This window comes from Tupaia chinensis, unplaced genomic scaffold, assembly GCF_000334495.1.
Source record: "Tupaia chinensis unplaced genomic scaffold, TupChi_1.0 Scaffold000320_1, whole genome shotgun sequence".
Lineage (NCBI taxonomy): Eukaryota > Metazoa > Chordata > Mammalia > Scandentia > Tupaiidae > Tupaia > Tupaia belangeri.
In genome coordinates, this window is record NW_006159813.1 from 2,831,367 (window position 1) to 2,851,733 (window position 20,367).

General features: G+C 42.1%; 1 protein-coding gene across 1 annotated transcript in view; it reads right to left on the minus strand.

Moving 5' to 3' along the window:
- Positions 1-373: 373 nt before the first annotated feature.
- TMEM233 (transmembrane protein 233) overlaps positions 374-20,367 on the minus strand; it is a 31,636-nt gene continuing 11,642 nt past the window's right edge. Inside the window, exon 2 of the mRNA XM_006151589.3 lies at positions 374-514. Coding sequence (XP_006151651.1) covers positions 374-514 — 141 coding nt within the window. The remainder of the gene's footprint in view (positions 515-20,367) is intronic.

Below are 20,367 nucleotides of genomic sequence, written 5' to 3' on the forward strand. Positions count from 1 at the left end.
GGAGTCCAGCGACATAATCATTACACCATCTGCTGGTCCCTGTAAATAAACTTTTATTGGTACACAGCAATGCCTGTTTGTTTCCCATGGCTGCTTTTGTCCTTAAAAGGCAGGAGCTAAGTAGTTGCTGCAGAGATCATGTGTTCTAGGTAGAGCAGCTACAAGAAAGGTAGAATTTCAACTACCTGGGCCCCTGAATGACTGTGTGGAGGAGAGCTCTTCTACCAACCTACATGGTCCCTGTAACATCAGTAAAGAAAACACAAAAGCCCTTAGTTTGAGGCTGTCTGTTGCATAACCTGATATATCCTAAAAGCTTTCAAAAGGCATCAAAAATAGGCATTTTATATTGGGGGAGATTTAGAAAGCCTACTTACTTCCTCGTGAAGTGAACGGCACAAGAAATGCCGATGATGAGAAGGCCAATGATGATGGAGGCGATGGCTACCCATTTGGCATTCCGCCCAAGCCGCTTGGATCCTTCATAGTCTCCTTCGTTGTAGCTGTTTAGAGACTGGGGGACACAAGGGAAAAGCAGTGATGACAGAGAACCCACCAGGAAAGCTATGGGGATTCTACGACTGTCCCAGTGAAAAGGCTCTTAGCGCCCTCTAGTGATCGTGCTCATCTCAGTGCCAGGCTGCTGAGCCAGCATTGTGGGTATCAGATCCAAGCAGTCAAGGCTGAGTTAACTGCCTGCTCTACATTTCCTGATTACTTTCTACTTTGCATTTACCATGACGTACCGAAAGAACTGCTCTTGTCTCTCCCACCAGAACGTGTGTGCGCAGGGACAACTATCTTGTCCAGCACAGCTTTTACCAGTGCCATGTAATACTCATGTCGAAAACGCTTGATAAATAAATATTTGAAAGGAGGAATGATATGTCTACCTTAGCTGCTAGAACAGGGCTTTGCAAACAAACTGTGGCCCACGCTGACCGTTTTTGTAAAGTTTGTTTGGAATAGAGCCACAGCCACTTGTTTATTATTGTCAGCGACCTCTGTTGTGTTACAGTGACAGAGCTCAGTAGTTGGGACAGGGATGTGGAGCCCGAAAGGCCTGATAATATTTGCTATTTGGTCATAAAGAAAAGGCTCATTCACCCCTGCACTAGAAAATCAGTGCACGAGGTCAAGGACCTTGGCTGAATTGTTCATGTCTGCGCCCGAGCAGAGGCTGTCATTCACTTGGCTCCTAAGGACAGAGCACTCCCAGCTGTTCAGCGTTGAAATGGGGCCAGCTCTGCAGAACAGTAGTAAAGGACTGTGTAAAGGAAGCCGGATCCCACATGGCCAACCATGGTTTGAATCCCTATCCTGGCAGCAACGAGCTGGGAGGATGTATGCGTTTGCCCAGGATCCTGATAGGATGGAGAACAGGAGGAAAAAGAATAATAGTGTGGCCAGGCCCTGATGGGAGGTTCATGCACATGCCCTTTCTGGCATAAAGAAAATGTTGAAATACTTCTGTACTCTTTGCTATATGGCACCTGCCCCTAGGCTTGTCCCTGTTCTCCAGGGTCCCAGCCACCCTGGCTCCTCTGAATTCCCCCCCAGACTGCCCCATGATCCAGAAACTTAAGGGCTATTACTGGGCCCAGAAGAGCATCTTTTAAATTCTGTATCTTTGCCAAACTTGTTAAATACTTAAATACCGTCTTCATTGTGCTAGTACCTTGAGTAGTGTCTGGCACACTGTAGAAGCTCAAGAAATATGTATCGACTGAATGAGTGAATGGCTATGTCTGTTTCTCTGCAGAATGTGAGTTCTTTGAGGGCATCTTGGAGTTTCCCAGGACCTAGCCCTGTGATAGTCAATGAGCAGGTGCTCAGAGAGTATTAGCTGCCGACCTGAAGGCCAGATGTTGTTCTTCTTCCTCATAATAAGCCCCTTTTTTCATCCCTCTGCTAAGAACCACCCCAAATTATGCTGCAATACAAAACAAACAAACAAACAAACAAAAAACAAAAACAAAAACAAACAAAAAACAAAAAACAAAAACCCAAAAAACAAAACTGGAAAACTTTACAATTTTGTGGAAAAAATGGAATAAAAGTTTGAATTGGGGCACCAAGAGGCAGGGTGGCTAAGGTGGCTGGCCAGTTGTGTGGTTCAACCTGTGTGGTACTGGACCTTGCTGCTTGAAAAACACGCTGGGCATATGTGTGTGCAAGCCCAAATCCTGAGGAGAATTGGAGGAGAAGGGATTGTGGCATGACCATCCCTCGTGGGGTACGCTTTCTCACTTTCCCTCTGTCTCTCTCTCTCTTTGGTGAACATATGTGCAAATTAAAAACATATATATGAGTTTATTTTGGTTAAAGAAGTTTTAATGATTTAATTTTATTTATTATCATTATTATTTTTTTAAAAAAAATTTGGCCAGAGAGAGACAGAGAAAGGAAAAGCAAGAAAGCAAGCCCGTAGGTCCAGGACTCAAACCGTGGTCAGCCATGTGGGAGTCCAGCACCTAAACCACCGTGCCACCTACCAGCCTGAGTACAAAATATTTTGAAATCTCTATAAGTTTGATCATAATACACGTTTTCCATGAACTCCTTGAAGACCCTTTATGTGAATGTGGGAGTTGCGTAGAGAAGGATTCCATCAGTGCTATGAATTGTTGATTCGATTGGAATCCTCTGTTCTTGATTCTGAAATCACGGCACTTCAGTAATCATCACTCTGCTTCCTGGACTATTAAGGGAGATTAAGCATATGCAGACAATTACAAGCCAGAGAAATAACCAGTATACCACAGAGCTTTCTGCTTCCGGAATGTTCCATTAATTCTTGGCTGCAGGCCATCGTAGTCAGCAGCAGGCCAGGAAACTCAGCAGTGAAGAGAACTTGCTTTCAGGCCTTTTGTGTGAATGAGAAAGTAAGAACCTGCGACAAGGTCAGGGATTTCTAGGAAGGTGACTTCCAGAATCCTAAATCCCAAATTCTAGAGTTCTCAATTCTGGGTTCCCCCTAGAAGCTCCTTAGTAGTTAAAAAAAAAATACAGGGGCCAGCAGGTGGCGTGGTGGTTACAGTGCTGGAATTCCCACATGGTTGACTATGGTTCAAGTCCTGGACCTGGCAGCTTGCTTTCTCCCTCTCTTTCTCTCTTCCTCTGGCAAAACTCATGTGAAAAAATAATAATAGTAATAAATAAATAAAATAAATAAATAAAATAAATAATTCTTAAAAACAAAATCAAAACAAAATAAAGAATTATTTTTTCAAAACTTAAAAAAAAATACAGATTATGTGTGTCCTAGCCTAGAGAGATTCTGATTTAACTAGTGTGGGGTCCAGATGGTATGATTTTATGTGTGTGATTTTTTTTTTTGGGGGGGGGAGATTTTTGCTATAGGGCACGTGCACTCACCAGAAAGAAAGAGACAGAAAGCGAGAAATCACACCCCCCCCCAGGGGGATGGCCATGCTGCAATCCCTTCTCCTCCATTCTCCTTTCAGGATCTTGGGCATACACACACATGTGTCTGGCTTAAGTTTAAACCATTGGGTCCGGGAGTCAAATCGCAGTTGACTACATGGGAGTCCAGCAACATAGCCATTATGTCAACTGCTTGTCCTGTGATTTTTTTGTGTGTGTGGTGAAATATGCACAAAACATACCATTTTTAAGTGTACAGTTCAGTAGTGTTAAGTGCATTCATGTGGCCATGCAACTACCACCACCATCCAACTCCAGACCTTTTTCATCTTCCCAAACTGAAACTCCACATCTGTTAAATGCTGACCATGCATTCTGCCTTTCCCCTAGCTCCTAGTGACCACTCTTCTGCTTTCTGACTCTGAATTTGGCTATTCTAGTTCCCCATGGAAGTGGAATCCTATGGTATTTGTCCTTTTGTGACTGGCTTCTTCTTCTTCTTCTTTTTTTTTTTTTTCTTTTTTTGAGAGGTTTTTGCTTTAGGGCGCGTGCACTTGCCAGAAAAAGACAGAGAGAGACAGAGAGACAGAGAGTGAGAAATCACCCCCCAGCGGGGATGGCCACACCGCAGTACCTTCTCCTCCATTCTTCTCTTGGGATCTTGGGCATGCACACACACGCACCTGGTGTGAGTTTAAGCCACTGGGGCCAGGACTCAAACCGCGGTAGACTACATGGGATTCCAGCAACATAGCCATTACGCCAACTGCTGGTCTGTGACTGGCTTCTTTTATGATACATAGCATCATGTCTTCAAGTTTTATCCATGTTGTAGTAGCTATCATAATTTCCTTTTTTTTTTTGGAGAGATTTTCACTATAGGGCACGTGTGCTCGCCAGACAGAGAGAGACAGAGAGACAGAAAGTGAGAAATCACCCCCCAAGGGGGGATGGTCACGCTGCAATCCCTTCTCCTCCACTCTCCTCTCGGGATCTTGGGTACGCACGCACATGCGCCCGGCGTGAGTTTTAAGCCACTGAGTCCGGGACGCGAACCGCGGTTGACTAGGTGGGAGTCCAGCGACATAGCCATTACGCTAACTGCTTCCCCCCCCCTTTTTAAAAATTTTTTTAAAGTTTATTTCTTTCTTCCTTGAGTGTGGAACCCCCGATACAGGGTTCTCACACTGCCATCCATCCCCAGCGTTAGCCAGCCTGGATCATGAGCACATACCCCTGTCATGTTCAGGGGAGTCCTCCAGACGCGAACCCTGAGCCTTCCCACATGGGTCAGTCCAACAAAGCTTTGTGTTACCGCCACACGACCTTCTGGCCCCTTTCTTCCTTTGTCAGGCTGAGTAGTGTTCCACTGTACAGGCAGATCACAGTTCACCCATCCATCTGTTGACACACACTTGGGGTTGGTTCTGCATTCTTTTTCATTGATTTTTATTATTTGCTAGCGGTCATGTGTGTTTGACAGAGAGAGGCAGAGACAGAGAGAGAGGGAGAAGGAGAACGTATGTCCTGTGGGGTGTGGTCATGATGCAGTCCCTTCTCCTCCATTTCTCTATCCTGTTGGAATTTGGGTCACGGACATATATGTGCTTAGTGTGTCTTTTAAGCCAGTGTGGCAGGCTTTCTAGCCATGTAGTCAGCCACATGGGAGCTGGCTCCTTTAACCATCAGACCCTGGACCTGGCCCCGCATTATTATCTTCTAAGCTTCATAGGATTGAAAAGTTCGGTCTAGGTAGCTTTCCTTAACATCATCAAGGTCAAGGTGCATGCTACATTTACAGTTATCCAAAGAAGAAAATAACAGAGCATGGGCTCTAAACTCAGACTTGAGTTTAAATTCCTTACCTTATCAGCTGTGAAAGGTAGGAGAAGTTGCTAACCTTTCTAAGCCTCAGTGTCCTCATCCGTAAGTTAGAAAGCAGCAGTAACAGTGTCTACTACTTACTGGAAAACACAGTGAACTGATGCGTGTGAAATGATTAACGTTGGCCTGGCATATATTAAAGTTGTCAAGAAAGTCATGATGTATTTTTCTATGTTTTTCTATGCAAAAATGTGTCATGACTTTACCAATGACCCAATAATATATGCTCAGTAAATGTTAGGGGCCCGCAGAGGGCATAGCAGTTATGTTACTGGACTCCCACATGGCTGACTGTGGCTCAAGTTCCAGACCCGGTGGCTTGAAATATGGGTTGTGTGTGCGTAAGATCCTGGGAGAATGGAGAAGGGATTGCAGTGTGACCATCCCTCCTGGGGAGGGGGTGTGATTTCTCACTTTCCCTAGCACTGTCTCTGTCTCTCTCCAGCAAGCACACATGTGCCCTAAGGCAAAACTTCTTAAATAAACAAACAAATAAATAAACGAAAGCTTATACTGTGGTTTGCCACTTCCAATCTTGTTCTTACTGTTAAAGCTGAGATCCTTGGTGTGCAACAGAATCAGCTCAACTCCTTGCTGGATCAGAAAATGTGGAGACTCAAATGTGAGAAGCTGATATAGAGATTGTATAACCAATCTCGTCGCATAGACTATTAGAATCAAATTCTGAGTTTATAATCCAGTTCAGAATCATGTAGCTTTAGACTCTCCCAAACTTATCATTATTCTGTTATGCTGCCTTGGAAAATACAGTTCTGAGATTAGTCATGGGGTAGGGAGAGCTATAGAGAGTAGGGGACCTTAGAAGGCTCAGATTTCGTTTTGGAGGACTTCAGTAGCTGGAGGTGTCAGGCTTAAGGGCAGAACTATTGGGTTATCAGAAAAGTCATGACACATTTTTGCATAGAAAAATACAACCTGTCGTTTCTGACGACCCAGTATCAGTGAAGTGGAAGGAATTCCTACCCTCCTCCCCAATATGCCAGCTGGAATTCCTTTTCTCTTTCAGGTGAAATTGTGCACTAAGGGTGTCCAAAATGAGTTTTAGAGAAAATGCATGGTTTATAAATCTGTTTCTGAGGAGCTTAGAAGGTTAACTATCCCATCTAGCATGGAAGAGCTAGAAATAAATGAAATGGCCTTAGGTATTCAAAACTTACATGATCTTATTTGGTTTTTAAAAAATTACTAATGTAATTTATGAACATGTAATGCATTCAAATGCTACAGAAGCATATATAGCACATAGTAAAGTTCTTTTCCTGGGGCCAGAAAGTAGTGTGGTTGCTAAGGTTCTGGACTTTCACATGACTGATCATGGTTTGAGTCCTGGACCTGGCAGCTTAAAAATTAAACCGGGGGGACCAGCAGTTGGCATAATGGGTATGTCACTGGACTCCCATGTAGTTGACCAAAGTTCGAGTCCCAGACCCAGTGGCTTAAATTCATGCCAGGCACGTGTGCATGCATGCCCAAGATCCCTAGAGGAGAATGGAGGATAAGGGATTGTGGCGTGATCCGCCCCACTGGGAGGTGATTTCTTGCTTTCTGTCTCTCTCTGTCTTTCTGGTGAGCGCATGCGCCCTATAGCTAAAACCTCTCAAAACAAACAAACAAACAAAAACCACACCAGGTATGTGGGCATGCATGCCCAAAATCCCAAGAGAAGAAGGATTGTGCTGTGGCCATTCCCCTTGGGAGGTAATTTTTCACTTTCCCCCTTCTGTCTCTGTCTCTCTCTCTGGTGAGGGTACATGCCCTATAGCAAAGGCCAAAAAAAAAAAAAAGTTTTTTTCTAATCTTATTTCTCAGAGAAAATCGTTAGTGGTAGGACACGTTTGCTTCTATGTGTTTTTTCCAATATGAAAAGAAAACCGACCCTTTTTCCTGCTCCCGTTATGACCTAGAGTATCACATATCACAGTCACAGGAGGAAGGAACAGCAATTTGTACCCTGATAAAATGAAGAGTGACAGGGTCAGTCTATAAAGTTCTGGTTCCTCGCATAACTAAAACTTGAGTATTTCCCATAAATCTTAGCAAAGACAACTTTCTCTCTCCTTTTTGCAATGGCAATATCTAGACATGGGCACTTCCTTTGTGGATATTGTAATCTCTTGAGAAAGATACTGCCATTTTTTTTTCCTCCCCCATGATGAACAGACTGATGTAAAACTTGGCAACCCTGGCAACACTACATTTGTTTCCTTTAAATACTTTGCTTCTTATTTGCCTAGCCAGTCTTTTTTTTTTTTTTAGCCAGTCTTTTTTTTTTTTTTAGCCAGTCTTTTTTTTTTTTTTAGCCAGTCTTTTTTTTTTTTTTAGCCAGTCTTTTTTTTTTTTTTAGCCAGTCTTTTTTTTTTTTTTAGCCAGTCTTTTTTTTTTTTTTAGCCAGTCTTTTTTTTTTTTTTAGCCAGTCTTTTTTTTTTTTTTAGCCAGTCTTTTTTTTTTTTTTAGCCAGTCTTTTTTTTTTTTTTAGCCAGTCTTTTTTTTTTTTTTAGCCAGTCTTTTTTTTTTTTTTAGCCAGTCTTTTTTTTTTTTTTAGCCAGTCTTTTTTTTTTTTTTAGCCAGTCTTTTTTTTTTTTTTAGCCAGTCTTTTTTTTTTTTTTAGCCAGTCTTTTTTTTTTTTTTAGCCAGTCTTTTTTTTTTTTTTAGCCAGTCTTTTTTTTTTTTTTAGCCAGTCTTTTTTTTTTTTTTAGCCAGTCTTTTTTTTTTTTTTAGCCAGTCTTTTTTTTTTTTTTAGCCAGTCTTTTTTTTTTTTTTAGCCAGTCTTTTTTTTTTTTTTAGCCAGTCTTTTTTTTTTTTTTAGCCAGTCTTTTTTTTTTTTTTAGCCAGTCTTTTTTTTTTTTTTTAAGTTTATATATTTTTTCCTATAAGAAGAGAGACACACACACATACACACCTACCAGGGTCTTCACACTATGATTCATTCCTGGTCTCAGCCAGCCTGGCTCACAGGCATGTGGACATGTGCCCAGCATGCTCAGGGAGGTCCCAGGACTTGAACCTACAACCGTTCCGCATGTGGTTTCAGTGGCACTACTATGGTGCTACCACCTGGTCCCTGACCAGTTCTTATTAAGTTGGACTCCCTGGCATTTCTTTTCAAGTAAAACTTTTTCTTTTTTTCTTTTGGAGAGGATTTTGCTATAGGGCGTGTGCCTTTCTTGCCAGAAAGAGAGACAGAGAGACAGAGAGACAGAAAGCAAGAAATCACCCCCCAGGGGGGAAGGCCACGCCACAATCCCTTCTCCTCCATTCTCTCAGGATCTCGGGCACGCACGCACACGCACCTGGCGTGAGTTTAAGCCAGCAGGTCCAGGATGCGAACCACGGTCGACTACTTGGGAGTCCTGAGACATAGCCATTATGCCAATTGCTGGTCCCGAGATAGACATTTTATTGTTTTTTATTTTACTGATGGGGAAATGGACACATGAAGAAGTTAAAGCAGTTTGCCCAAAGTCACACGGCTAGACAGCTAGCCTGGTAAGTAATTGTTTACACACTCTCTCATACACACACAGTTTTTTGTTATTGTTTTCTTTTTCTCTTTGTTCCAAAAATAAGAACAGGAGCGTAGTACACTCATTCTGCAGCTTGCTTTTTTCACTTCACCTAGAGTGGGCAGTTTTCCAAGCTAGCGTTTCCCAGTCTCTCCCCTTCCTGTCTCCTTCCTCCATCCATGATTTAAAATGATGAGTCATATTGCTAGATTTCCTAATGCTGCATCATCCTCTTTTTCTTGAGATAAAGTCTTAATTTGTTTGGCTTTCTTTTCTTAGTAACTTTTTTCCACCAGAGAGTACGAGAGAGAGAGAGAGAGAGAGAGAGAGAGAATGTGGGAGCCTCCCAGTGGGGTATGGTCATGCTTCACTTTTTTCCCTCCATTTCTCTATCCTGTCAAGATTTTATGCATGCATTCACCCATGCCTCATGTGTTTTTTAAGACACTGGAGCCAGAATTTGAAATAGGATTAGCCATGCGGTATCCAGTTTCCAATACACAACACTTAACCAGTGTTACAGGGCCGGTCCACTTTTTATTTTCAAATAGCTTCAAACTTACAGAATCATTGCGAGTGTAGTTTTCTCATTTTTAAAAATAATTTTTTATTTAATTATTTATCATTATTAGAATTAATTTTTTTTCTATAGGCATGTGCACTTAGCAGAGAGAGAGAGAGAAAGAGGGAGAGAGAAAGTGAGAAAGCAAGCCACCAGGTCTGGGACTCAAACCACAGTCAGCCATGTGAAAATCCAGTGTCTTAACCACCATGCCACCTGCTGGCCCTTTCTCAATCTTTTCTAACAGCTTTATAGCAGTCAGTTTTAATCCTTTAGATCTCAAATCCAACGTCACCTCCTCAGAGGGCCTTTCTCAGACCAGTCTACTTAAACCTGGCCATCTCTCCCTGTAACTAGTACCTAGAACATGGAAGGAGATTAATAAGTATTTGTTGACTGCATAACTGTATGTATAAATGAGTGTTTATTGATCACCTATTTTTTTTTTTTGATGCCCTTTCTTACTGAGTTGTGGTAACTTTCTCTATGTTGTAGATCAGCCCTATGCAATCGAGACATAATGGGACCCACATAGGTAATTTTGGATTTCTAGTAGCTATAATAAAATGGTAAAAATAGGGGCCAGCAAGTGGTGTGGTGGTTAAGGTGCTGGACTCCACTATAGCTGATTAGGGTTCAAGTCCTAGACCTGGCAGCTTGAAACTCACACTGGGTATGTGTATGTACGTGCCTAGAATCTAGGAGGAGAATGGAGGAGAAGGGATTGTGGCATGGCCATGCCCCCCTGAGGTGGGGCGTGTGATTTCTCACGTTCCTTCTCACTGTCTCTCTCCAGAGAGTGCATGCACCCCATGACAAAAACCTTTAAAAAAAAAAAAAGGTAAAAATTAGTAGGTGAAATCAACTTTGATAATATATATTGTATTTGAATGAATGTGTCCAGAGTATTATCACTAAAACCTGTGACACTAGCCAGACTTCAAGTACTCAGTAGTTACATATGGCTAGTGGTGACTATACTTAAGTGCACAGATATTCTGTAATCTGTCAAATGCTTTGCAAAATGATTTCCAGTTTCTTTTGGCCTATTGTATTTTTAAAATAGTATTATTATAGCTTTTATTTTCATATAATTTAAACTTTACAAGAAGTTGCAAAGCTAGTACCCCGAGCTCCCATTTACTCTTCATTTAGTGTCCCCTAATGATGGTATCTTCTGTGACCTCAGTATTTTGTCAAACCGAGAAATCGACATAGAATACTATTAACTCAGCTACAGACCATATTCGGATTTCAGTAGTTTTCAGATGTACTCTGTCTGAGGGTATGTGTCCAGTTCTATGGAATTTTGTCCCATACGGATTCGAGTAACCAGTCAGTATACAGAACTGTTCCATCACTACAAAGAAACCCTCTCCTGTTACTCCTTATAGGGCACATCCTTCCTCCATGCCCATATCTTTTAATGTACCTGTGTGGTGCTTACCATTATTTGGAGTTTGTTTCTAAAGCTGTAGACTTGATAATTTGATAAACCAACTGCCCTTATTACAAGATGCTAGGCAGCCAGTTGCAATTTCCGATCATCCGGAAAGGTATGTTAGAAAGAAGGAGCTGTAGGTGGTGTCCTGATCCATAGTGCTGGAAGCCACGTGCTGACTGCAGGCCAGGCCCCCAGACAACCAGAAGCATGCCAGGTGTGCCCAAGATCATGATCAGCTGGAGAGCTGGGAGAAGGGGATCCTGGGTGACCAGAGCCTGTTGAGGGTGCCTGTCTTTCTCTCTCTCTCTCTCACATAAATGTGCATACACGCTCTCCCTTGAAAGAAATCAATTTTTTTTTCTCTTTTTTCTTTTTTTTTTGGAGAGTTTTTTTTGCTATAGGGCGCGTGTGCTCGCCAGACAGAGAGAGAGAGACATAGAGACATAGAGACAGAAAGCGAGAAATCACCCCCCGGGGGGATGGTCACGCCGCAATCCCTTCTCCTCCATTCTCCTCCCGGGATCTTGGGCACGCACGCACACGTGCCCGCCGTGAGTTTTAAGCCACCAGGTCCAGAACGCAAACCACGGTCGACTACGTGGGAATCCAGCGACATAGCCATTACGCTAACTGCTGGTTCCCTAAAGAGACCAATTTTTAAAAGAGAGAGAAGGGCCTTCAGTTTCTTTTCCATTTTTATTGTCTTCTGTGATACAGATGAACCTTTATCAGACCGTAAAACAAATGATTTCTCATCGCACATTTTCTAAAGCATGCAAGAAGAGCTCCCTGAAGTGCCTTCTGCCTCTCCTCTCAGCCTGAGCTTCCGTTTACAAAATGGAAGAGACATCACAAAACTTCTAAGAGCCTCCAGGTCTCTGTCAGTCATTTTGAACCAGCAAAGGCCACCCTTTGGCACAAAAGTGGGCAAAATCTTTTCTCCTGTAGCGAATCCTAATGACATCATGGTCACCGCATCTAGTTATTTCGAGCTTATTTACACACCCTGTCCCTGGATGGACACCTGATACTCAAATACCCATGGAAGGAAAGTTGGTCAAAAGCCAGAGTGAGGATGACTGTTTCCATGCCGAACCTCGAGAAGGTGCAAAAGGAGGGACCAGCAGGATTGTCTCATAAGGCCACGCACGGGAGACTCCTGGTTACCTGGCAGAAGGTACACGCAGCTCCTGGCATCCACACATCAAAGAAGTAGAGACTAGAATAATTCCATAGATTCTGAGAACTGGACTTGAACACCAGTGGGTTAATGTCCTAGGCATTCATGACACTTCACACCCAACAGTGAAGCCACTGCACTGTCCTAACCCAGGAAAATATGGACAATACTTCATCCCTTCCTTCCGTTATTTACAGCAGAACTCTTGCTACATCCCACCCAATACCCTGGGTGAGACAGCATTACCTGTCATATTGCTGCCAGTGTAGACCAGAGGGGAAATTCTCCAAAGCTATTTCTTTTATTATTACTTTTAATTTTTTTAATTTTTATTTTATTTAATTTTTTTTTTATGGTTGAAGAGCACATGAGCATGCCTGAGAGAGAGAAAAAGAGAGAAAGCACCCTCAGCATGGTCTCACCATGCCATAATCCCCTTTCCGTAGCCTGCTAGGTCTTCAGGTTGTTTCCCTCTTGACTCTTGGTGTGAGTCACAGCTATTTTACTCAGTTCTTTGCTGGCTTTTGGGTATTCGTTTCTGCTTCCTGAGTATGAGCTCTCTGCAGACAGAGGCAGTATCTTTTCTTACCCAGTGCCGTTTCTAGGGCCCAATGGAGGGTCTGACACTTAGCATCCCTCAATCAATCTATCTTTCTTTCTTTCTTCCTCTCTTTATTTCTCTCTCTCTTTCTTTCTCTTTCTTCCTCTTTCTTTCCTTCCTTCCTTCCTTCCTTCCTTCCTTCCTTCCTTCCTTCCTTCCTTCCTTCCTTCTTTCCTTAAGAGAGATTTTTGCTATGGGATATGTGCGCTCACTGGGGAGACAGAGAGAGGCACAAAGTGAGAAATCACCTTCCAGGGAGATGGCCACACCACAATCCCTTCTCCTCCATTCTCCTCTCGGGATTTTGGGCACACATGCACATGTACCTGGTGTGAATTTTAAGCCACCGGGTCCGGGACGTGAACTGCAGTTGGCTCTATGGGAGTCAAGAGATGCTACACCATCTGCTGGTCCCAGATCTCTAAACATACATTGTTTTCAAAAAATGAATTATTTTACTTTATTTATTTATAATTTATTTTAATTTTACCAGAGAGGGACAGAGTGAGAGAGAAAAAGGGGGAGGGAAAGTGAGAAAGCAAGCCATCTGGTCTGGGACTTGAACTGCAGTCGCCACGTGGGAGTCCAGCGCACCTAACCACCACGTCACCTGCCTGCCCCCTCAATGTATATTTCTAATAAAAAGAAAAAGTTTCCTATGGTCAGGTTTTCACTTTTCAATGTGTAGTCATGCTTTGTATGGAAATAGCCTTCTTATGAACATCTGCCCAAAGATACAGGCACTTGGCCAGTGAGGTTGCTGGGTGTGAGAATGCTTAGTTAACCAGGCAGATTAAGCTGTTTCTGTGACCTTAAAGTGATTAATTCTCTTAGTGATCTGATTTTTTTCCCTCCATGTTACTAAAAAATCTGTCTGTCTATAGATCTGGAGGATTTGATTAATTTTTTAGCTTTCACTTGGAGAGTCTTGTGGCCAGGACCTCATGTGGATCTCTGGTTTCCCAAAGGCAATCCTCCAATTGTTTCATACAGTAGGGGGTCCTCCATGAGACTGCAGTCTGGAAACCATCATCTAACAGTAGCCTTGAAAATGAAGACTTTTCCCCCTAATCCTGAAAGACACTGGGCCATGGAGGTTGAGTACATGGGCTCCGAGCCAGCCTGCCTGTCCCACCCAGTTCTACCACCTGCTCATGCAGTCTTGAGCAAGTTTCCAATTCTCCATGCCTCAGTCTCTGCTTCTGTAAGTGGGAGTGATGATAAAAGAAATACAAACTTCGTGGAATTTCCAGGCAGACAGAATGAAGGAATATACTGGAAGTTCTTGGCACGGTGCCTGGCACATCACTAACATTCAAAACTATTGTCTATTTTCAGCCAGCAGAAGGGAGCTAAGTAGGTGGGGACATTTCCCAAACAATGAAACATTGTAAGTCACTTTCCCTCTTCACTCACTCCTTCATTAAAGACTTACTAGGTCTCTACTTTATACTGAGACCCTTGTAAATACCAGCTGGGTGGAAATACCAGCTGGGTATGAACCAGGCAGACCATGTGCCTGTCCTCAAAGAGTCAAAGGAGTCATATTAGCACTCAAACCCAGCATGGAAAACGGAAATTTCAGGCAGGGATAAACGAAGCAAATAAGATGATCCCTGCGGTAGAGATGGACTGATAGGCCATGTGACCTTCATTTCATACATTACTGAGGATTTTCGTTTTCCTTTCTGATTTTTATTATTGTTTTTATTGGGTTTCTTTTTTTTTTCTTTTTTTCTTTTATTGCCATAGGGCATGTACACTAGCTGCAGAAAGAGAAAGACACCTAGAAACAGAGACGGTGAAAGGAAAAGTGAGAAATCACCCCCTGGGAGAGGCATGGCCATATCACGATTCCTTCTCCTCCACCCTCCTCCTGGGATCTTGGACACTTAGGCACACACACACACCCAGCATGGTCTTTAAGCCAGCGGTTCTGGTCTGGGACTCAAACCATGGGGGTCATGTGGGAGTCCAGCAATGTAACCACTATACCACCTACTGGCCCCTTCTTTTTATTTATTTCTTTTAAATTATTTATTTCTTGAGAGAGAGAGAGAGAGAGGCACCCTTAACAGGATCTTCATACCATGATCCACCCCTGACTCAGCCAGCCAGAATCAAAGTCCCCCTCACACATGCCTGCTGTACAGGGAGACCTCAGCACACGCCAGGCCATATGGCCTCTTGGACTTGACCACCATCAAACGTGAATGAGGAAGAGGAGTTTGGGGAGGCTCTGTGGTTTCCTGCTGTTGGTAGATACTTACTGGAAGACAGGAAGACTCAAGGAAACCATTATAAATACATGAATTTATCTCAGGAGCATTAGGTGCCCTCTGTGCAGTTGGGAGACAAAACCAAAAAGTGGGCTTACAGAAGGGGACAGGACTTCCAAAAGTTCTTGGAAAATGGATTAAGGTACAGGTTTATTTTGGCGCAAAATATTTTTTAAAATCCATGCCTAGCTTTTCCATAAAATGCATTTTCCATGGACTTTCTGAAGACCCTTTGACCCTTCGGATGAGTGGAAGTGGGCTTCTATTTATTGGGTCGTTGGGAAAGTCATGACACATTTTTGCACAGGAAAAGAAAAATATGTCATGACTTTTGCAATGACCCAGTAGGTAGAGATAGCTACTTCTTACCATTTCAGACTAAAAATTAGAAAAAAAAAAAAAAACCAAAAAACAAAAAAACTTCTGACATCTCCCAAGCATTTATTTTGTGGCAGGAGCTGGGCTAAGCTGTAGTTTCCCTATCTTTAGATACCCTCATGGCTAGAATAAAACAGTATCTGTCTTGAGCTTCCTAGAAGGATAACCGTTTCAGCTCTCTAAGAATACAATGACTCTTCAAAAATATTGTGAGAGGGACCAGCAGTTAGTGTAATGGCTATGTCGCTGAACTCCCATGTAGTTGACTGCGGTTCAAGGCCCCGACCCAGTGGCTTGAACTCACGCTGGGCGTGTGTACATGCGTGCCCAAGATCCCGAGAGGAGAATGGAGAAGGGATTGTGGTGTAAATTAAAGCACAACTCTATTTCAGTGTAAAAGAGTTTTGAAATCCTTGCATAATTTTTTTCATAATATGCATGAATTTTCAAAAGGCCTTTAGTGTATGATTTGGAGAAGAATGCACCTAATTACAAACCCGCTCCTCCTTGGGGCTAACATTTTTAAAATTTTTATTATCTTTGAGAAAATGCTTATTTCTGGCTAGAAATAAGGGCTAAATATTTTTAATAAAAATTTGGAAAATAGTAAAACTGAAGATTAAAAAATTAAAATGCTAATAACCAGTATTTCTCAAGTACTTTGCACTTGTTATTTCATTAATTCATACAACACCCCTTGGAGGTAGGTGATATGGTTTCTCATTTCCAAATGTGGAAATGGAGGCTCCGAGAGGTGAAGTGACTGGATCAGTGTCACAACACTAAGTCGTAAAGCCAGGATGGAAACCCTGGTGGGCATAGTAATAGTTTGTGCCCTCACTCTTACATGATAACTATCCATGATCCTGCCACTTAGAAACATTGTAGAGATTTTAGAATACTTTCCACCTTTTCTTCCCCATTGAGTGTTCATGCACGTGAATGCATGGGCATGGGAAGGTGGATATTTTTAATTGATAAACACCGTAGGATCTTTGGGCCAGTAGGTGGTGTGGTGAAGGCATTGGACTCACACATGGCCCACCAGGGTTTGAGTCCTGGATCTGGCAGCTTTACTTTCTCACTTTCCCTCTCGCTTTCTCTCTCTCTGTCTCTCTCTGGTGAGCGCACATGCTCTATAGCAAATAAAATAATAATAATAATTAATAAACTTAAATAAATAATTCTTTTGAAAAAGGTAGGATTTCAGTGTACATACAATTTTGTATTGTTTTTTTTTTAATTTGATCCTTTCCCCTAGGCATTTCCTTACCTCATAATTTTTCAAAAGCATGATTCTAACAGTGATGAAATAGTCCATGTTACAGATGTATTATAATGTACTTAGTCTACATTGGAATTAACAGTTGATCCATCTCACAATTTTCACATTTATTACAACAACAAATATTAATTAGGCAGTTACTCTTGGCTAGGCACCATGCTTCATGTCTCTTCAGTCATGTTTATAATTTATAACAAATGCTGGAATAAACATCTAATATGTGATATTTGTACCTTTCCATTTAGTTTATTTTTTTAAATTTAACCTCTTGGTGAAGCTTTTTTTCTGTGGGTCTTGCACGTTTCCTAAGATTTTTTTCAGGCATTTTTCATTTTTGCTTGCTATTGTGAATATGCCCATATTCTGATCTAATTGAGTTGTAATACTGAAATGAAAAAAAATTATTTTATTTAATATTATTGTTATTATTTTCCAATTTGGACAGAGAGAGACAGGGAGAGAGAGGGAAAGTGAGAAAGCAAGCCACCAGGTTCAGGACTTGATCAGCCATGTGGGAGTCCAGCACCTTTAGCCACTACGCCACCAGGTGGTCCCATGAAATCTTGATTTTAGAGCATGTTACCTTTTCTTCAAACCACCTTATCTTTCTTTCAAAGCCTTTCCCATTTTCTTCTTTTTAAAAATATTTATTTATTTAATTTCATTAGTTATTTTTTAAAAATTTGCTATTAGAGTACATGTGCTTACCAGAGAGACATAGAGAGTGAGAGAAAGAAAGTGAGAAAGCAAGTCACCAGGTCTGGGACTCAAACCATGGTCTGCCATGTGGGAGTCCAGTGCCTTAACCACTGCACCACCTACTGGCCCCCACCCTAATTTTCTTTACCCTTTTATTTCTAGTACATATTTGACCGTGGGAAGTGAGATTTTTCTCTCTGCTAGTCTGTCTGTCTCTGTTCCTCTCCCCTCCCCAGCATCCACCTGTAGACTTGATATTGATTCCTAAATATAGTCTGAGGTGCTTTTGCCCAGGTGTAAGAACTCTCTCTGTGTACATAGGTCACTGCTGCTTTAGATTCCAAACTCATAGATAGCAGCTCCCATCAAAATAGCTTGACGTCTGTGGGCAGTTAGTACATATTTATAGTAATAACTCCTGAGTTTCCAGATGACTTTGGGACTCCTTGTTTAGATTTTGCTTGCTCCTACTTGTCTGTGTGTAAAGATAGTGCTGGGAGTTCTGATACGGAGCTTCCAGGTTACGAGGCCCGTTTTCTCCGCATCACCAGCAATTCATTCATGCTCGACTGCCTCCTTTTTGGACTTTAAGGCTTTTTCTCCCCATAAATATCTGCAAGGACAAGTGAGAGTTGTCCTTTTGTCTGTCTATCATTATAGCCAGAAGCTAGGGAGGAATTCTGCCAGGCTCGATTGAGAATATTACATGATGCTTCTTATATCGATGGGGCAAGTCTATTAAAAGAGAAAGCTTTCAGAACATCAAAGCTGTGTTCCCAGCAAAGCGTAAGTCGTAGCCGTCTGACTGTACTGCTTCAGGAGGCTAGATTGCAAACTCCATGGGGCAAGGACTGTCGTGTTCAATTTGACTCCCTTAAGATCCCTTCTCTGAGCCTCAGTTTTCTTATGGATAAAGAAGGAGAGCAGTTTTCTTGAGTACCTTGTTGGAATTTTATGAGGAGCAAGTAAGAGTGTGTTGATATGAAAATGCTTGGAGGGGCCGGCAGGTGGCGTAGTGGTTAAGGTGCTTGACTCCTACATGGCCGACTGTGGTTTGAGTCCCAGACCTGACAACTTGCTTTCTCACTTTCCCTCTCTCTCTCTTTCTCTGATCAAATTAGAAATAAATTAATTAAGTCAAATAAATACTTCTTTCCAAAAAAAAGGAATAGTTTAAGGAAATGCTTTGAAAAGTAAAGACACATGCATAAATGTAATAACCACAACAAAATAAAAGCAACACACTACTCTAAGAATTAGCCAGAACAAAGGATGAATGAAATGATTAGAAGAGGGAGTGAAACATAGCTATCCTTAGTTTGGGGCATAGGAAATACAGTACAAAGGGCAAAGGAAAACAGAAAGGCAAGTTCGTAAACTTCACCTGGTGGAGGGGGGAGACTTGGAGAGGAAGAAAATTAGTAAAAGTTTGGCTAGGGAGACTCATTAAAAACATCTGTAATGGGCTGGCCCTGTAGCCTCGAGGTTAGAGGTGCTGGTTTCCACATGGCTGCCATAGTTTAAATCCTGGCCTGGTGGTTTGGCAAACACTTCCGATGCATGTACATGTGCACCCCGAATCCCAACGGGATGTAGAAATGGAGAAGAGATTGTGATGTGACCAACCTCCACTGGGGGTGCTTCCCCCATCCTCCACTTCTCCCTGGGGTACATGTGCCCTCTGGCTTTTAAGCAGAACCAAGCAAAACAAAACACCTCTGACGGGAAAAAAGAGGAGAAAATGGGCTTGCAGGTGGCATGGAGATTAAGGTAGCTATATCCCACATGGCCGACTGTGTGGTTCTAGTCCTGGACCCTGGTTCAAGTCTCACTTCCCGACCCCTGCCTATGCCTTTCTTTGGCAAGTATAAGCAACCTATAACAAAAACTTAAAAAAAAAAAAAAAAAGAAGAGGGTGGGTGGGAGTGGGTCCACAGAGCAAGAATGTCAGGGATGAAGCACCCCACAATACTACCGTATCAACATTTCAATAATAACGCACTCATTAAAGTGAGAATCAGTGTCCATTAAGGGCAGTCCTGTGGAATGTTACCGTCTTGGTCACAGGACTCTGTGCTCAGTAGTTGCCCCAGGCTACACTGTTTCCTTAAAGAGTCACAACACAGTTGTCTGCCAAAGGCACCGGAAGCTCCAGAGGAAAGGAAAAGGTTACTTTAGCTTACTTTAAGGTGTGACTTCTCAGTTGCATCCTCCCCTTTCTCCTACACCTTTTTTGGAACAATTCGTTATCACCAGGCAGAATAAGTTGTCTGAGAAGCACAGTTTTGGAAAGTCTAACTTAATTATTATTATTATTCTTTTCTTTTAAAAAATGTTTTATCTTATTTTTGATGGACACATAATAATTGTCCACATTTATGGGGTGTTTGACTCATAACACTTTGCGTAATGGTTGAATCAAGGTAATTAGCATTTCCATTACCCCGAACATTTATCATTTCTTTTGGGCTGAGGACATTCAAAATCCCCTCTCCTAGCTATTTTCTAACATAAGAAGTTTCTAGGTAAGTTCAGGCTCATGCTCTGGAGATCTCACATTTCTGGGTGAAGGGCTTTGAACTGAAGCATGTCATGTCCTAGCAGGCTGAGAATAAAGACCATTCTCCAACGGTCTTCACCGATCTGTAGCAAAGGGTATCAGTGAGCTCCAGACGAGCCAGGAAAATTGCCCTTGGGAACCAAGCTTTGGCCATCCTCTCAGTGACCCTTGGCATTTGCCTAGGTCTCCTGGATAGGTAACAAAAAAAGTTTTGGCAGAAATGTGGCACATAGCTGGGGAGGGGAAGAAAATCCTCAGGATAAAGGTAGGAGACTAAGAAAATGGGCAACTTAATTGTAGGGACAAAAGCTGGAGTTGAGTATTATATCCCAGATTTCAATCTGGAACATCGAACCTCAACAGATACAGAAGAAAGATTAAGTACATGAGACTGAACTGATGAAACAGTATTCTATGACTTGATTAAAATATTGCTGCTTTTCTTCTAAGCTTTGTTGTCTGGTTTTAAGGATTTTTGTCCTGTCTTCAGCTATCAATAGATTCATGTTCCTACTATTTGAACAGAATACTAACCTGTTTCTAGGCTTTAAGTTTCAAAGAAAGATCCTTACCAGTTCAAAACT